Source organism: Sebastes umbrosus, chromosome 15 (genome assembly GCF_015220745.1).
Source record: "Sebastes umbrosus isolate fSebUmb1 chromosome 15, fSebUmb1.pri, whole genome shotgun sequence".
In the NCBI taxonomy this organism is placed as follows: domain Eukaryota; kingdom Metazoa; phylum Chordata; class Actinopteri; order Perciformes; family Sebastidae; genus Sebastes; species Sebastes umbrosus.
This window is the reverse complement of record NC_051283.1, coordinates 10788437-10791892: the sequence shown is the minus strand read 5'-3', so window position 1 is coordinate 10791892 and position 3456 is coordinate 10788437. Positions and strand designations below refer to the sequence as shown.

The 3456-nt window shown below is 34.3% G+C and overlaps 1 protein-coding gene across 1 annotated transcript in view; it reads left to right on the top strand.

The window, feature by feature from the left end:
• Positions 1-2131: 2131 nt before the first annotated feature.
• Positions 2132-3456, top strand: part of kpna6 (karyopherin alpha 6 (importin alpha 7)) — a 16174-nt gene continuing 14849 nt past the window's right edge. The window contains exon 1 of the mRNA XM_037794065.1: positions 2132-2287. Coding sequence (XP_037649993.1) covers positions 2284-2287 — 4 coding nt within the window. The 5' untranslated portion in view covers positions 2132-2283. The remainder of the gene's footprint in view (positions 2288-3456) is intronic.

The window sequence follows — 3456 nt, the reverse complement described above, 5'->3', positions numbered from 1 at the left end:
ACACTGACAGCTGTTGTTGCCTGTTGGGCTTTAGTTTGCCATATTAAGATTTGAGCATATGTTTATGCTAAATGCAGTACCTGTGAGGGTTTCTGGACAATATCTGTCATTGTTTTGTGTTGTTAATTGATCTCCAATAATAAATATGTACATATATTTGCATAAAGCAAATATATTTGCCCACTCATACTTGACAAATCTCCCTTTAAGGTACATTTTGAACAGATACAAAATGTGCAATTAATCACAATTAATCATGGACCATCAAGCAATCCCTATTAAATATTTAATAAATAATAAATAACATGATAGACTTATGATGCAGTAGTACTATACTACTTATCTACCCAGTAGTATACAATGTATCTAAAATAGGTTCCACATTGAGGAACTGCAACATTAAAATACTCTTACATGAACTTGTTTGTGATATAAACAGAATAATATAACATTCTATAATAATATAACACTGTGAAAGAAGCCATTCTGAGGATTTTCTGGACAATATCTGTCTTTTTGTGTTGTTAATTGATTTCCAATAATAAATATATTCATACATTTGCATGAAGCAGCATATTTGTCCACTCCCATGTTGATAAGAGTATTAAATACTTGACAAATCTCCCTTAACCCTCCTGTTACCTTCAAATTTATTAACATCTTTTATCCTTGGGGTCAATTTGACCCCAGCAATTTAAACCTCCAAAAAATGATTATAATTCAAATTGTTACTAAAGTTTATGTGTCAGGTACTTTATGTTTGTTTGTTGACTACCTAAATAGCCCTTTAAATAAAATCAATATCTTCACGGGAACCATATTTTGCCACCCCCAAAGCGTGGGGAAATATCAAAGTTCTCGTGAGAATGATGTTTCCCCTCCTCCATCAGTGGTTCTCGCACTACTACAGTTATGGTTATGTTAGGTTAGGGCCCCAAAGCTTTTTGAAGATTATAAAGTTGCATGTTATAGTGACCTCAATATCATCCAAAACAAATGTGTGTAAAATGTTGATATTTCTTATATGTTTTAGACAGCTAAAACAGCCTGGGGTCAAATTAACCCCAAAGAACACCGATGCGTACAGCATGTGTACAGGACATTGAAAACAGATCATCATTTTAATTTTATGTCTACCCAGTTATCCCCATTAAATTAGGAAAAGTCATTAAATATGAAGCAAAAAAAATGATGTCAATCATTTATTTAGAGACGTTAAACATTGAATGGGGTCAAATTGACCCCAAAGATAATAGGAGGGTTAATTGATCTCCAATAATAAATATGTACATACATTTGTATAAATCAAAAATATTTGACCACTCATACTTGACAAATCTCCCTTTAAGGTACATTTTGAACAGATACAAAATGTGCAATTAATCACAATTAATCATGGACCATCAAGCGATCCCTATTAAATATTTAATAAATAATAAATAACATGATAGACTTATGATGCAGTAGCACTATACTACTTATCTAACCAGTAGTATACAATGTATCTCCACATTGAGGAACTGCAACATTAAAATACTCTTACATGAATTTGTTTGTGATATAAACAGAATAATATAATATTCTATAATAATATAACACTGTGAAAGAAGCCATTCTGAGGATTTTCTGGACAATATTTGTCTTTTTTGTGTTGTTAATTGATTTCCAATAATAAATATATTCATACATTTGCATGAAGCAGCATATTTCTCCACTCCCATGTTGATAAGAGTATTAAATACTTGACAAATCTCCCTTAACCCTCCTGTTACCTTCAAATTTATTAACATCTTTTATCCTTGGGGTCAATTTGACCCCAGCAATTTAAACCTCCAAAAAATGATTATAATTCAAATTGTTACTAAAGTTTATGTGTCAGGTACTTTATGTTTGTTTGTTGACTACCTAAATAGCCCTAAAATGTTGATAAGAGTATTAAATGCTTGACAAATCTCCCTTTAAGGTACATTTTGAACGGGGGAAAAAAAATATTAATCACGATTACATATTTGAATGGATTGACATCCCTAATGTACTGTAACATATGTAATATGTTTGGTATTATATGGGGGCTATCTTGTATCCTCTGTTGAAGGAGAGGTGTTTTGTGGTGCTGGTGCGTCCTCTGGTGGCCGGAAGTCGTCGCTATATGTTGACGTTTCCGGCTCCGGCAGACATATTGCTGCTTACAGGAGCAAACTGTGGAAAGCTAGAAGAGAGAGAAAGGATTTAAAACTGATTCACATCTTCACGACCTGATACACTCAAACGATATACGACATAATGGGTAAGCTGTTTGGCAAAATCTCGAGTAGAGATAATGTGTTCACGTGGTCAAAGCTCGAGCTGACATCAGTTAGTAATGATTATAAAACCATCCTGTCACTGTTGTTTAGCTAACCAGCTAGCTAATAGCTAGGAAGCTAACGATGCTACGTAGTGGCGCAAGATGCTAATTCACGGTAGTTCACTTTATATTAACCTGTCATCAAACTATATAGACTGTGTTTCGTGTTTTAACAATGTGTATTAACGTGAATCTTACTCAACCATTTGTTAGCCAACTTAAAGAAACGTGGCTAACAGCTAGCTCCGTTAGCACCGCGCTGTTAGCCGTCTTAGCTAAGAAGACACGCGTAACGTTACAGCTTAACCTTGCTCTACATACAGGATATTAACCATTATGTCCAGATTGGTGGCTTGCTTATTGACTAATTGCTTAAATTCCCTTATCTCTTTAAATGTCAGGTGTTAGCAGTAACGTTAGCAAACTGTTTAGCTACTAATGCAACGCTAGCTCGTGGAGGTTTCAGACGGTATGCAGCGTTAGCTCTGTGTTCGCTGCTATTTGGTGGCTACTAGGTCGATTGTAATCTTGCCAATAGACTACTAAACGACTCAGAGGAGGTTATAAGTCATCACCCATAAGATGACACACTTCAATAGTCATAGTTATTAGGCACAGCGCTAACGTTAGCATAGCTATGTTAGCTCTTTTCTTCAAACCCCATAGTGTTACACTTTAGTGTTACTAGAATACTATTCAGTCTGTTGTTATTCTTCTATTGGAAATCATTGAGCTAGTGAATTTTATGTGAAAGGAACACATGAACCATTTTGATAACATCTGTGAGTGATAGTTTTGACAGCATACTGTGCACTAGCATGTACATGTGACACCAGCAGGTCCTCATGTTTTCCAGAGTATTCCCGCACAGGCTTATTATGCTCGGGGTTTTGTTTGTTTTTTTCCCTTCAACATTTGTAATTTACAGTGACAATACTGGTAACTTCTCTCTCTCTCTCTCTCTCTCTCTCTCTCTCTATAGATATATATCTAGATATATCTATAGATATATCTAGATATATAGATATATCTATATCTATATCTATATCTATCTCTATAGATATATCTATATCTATAGAGATATATATCTATAGATATATCTATATATT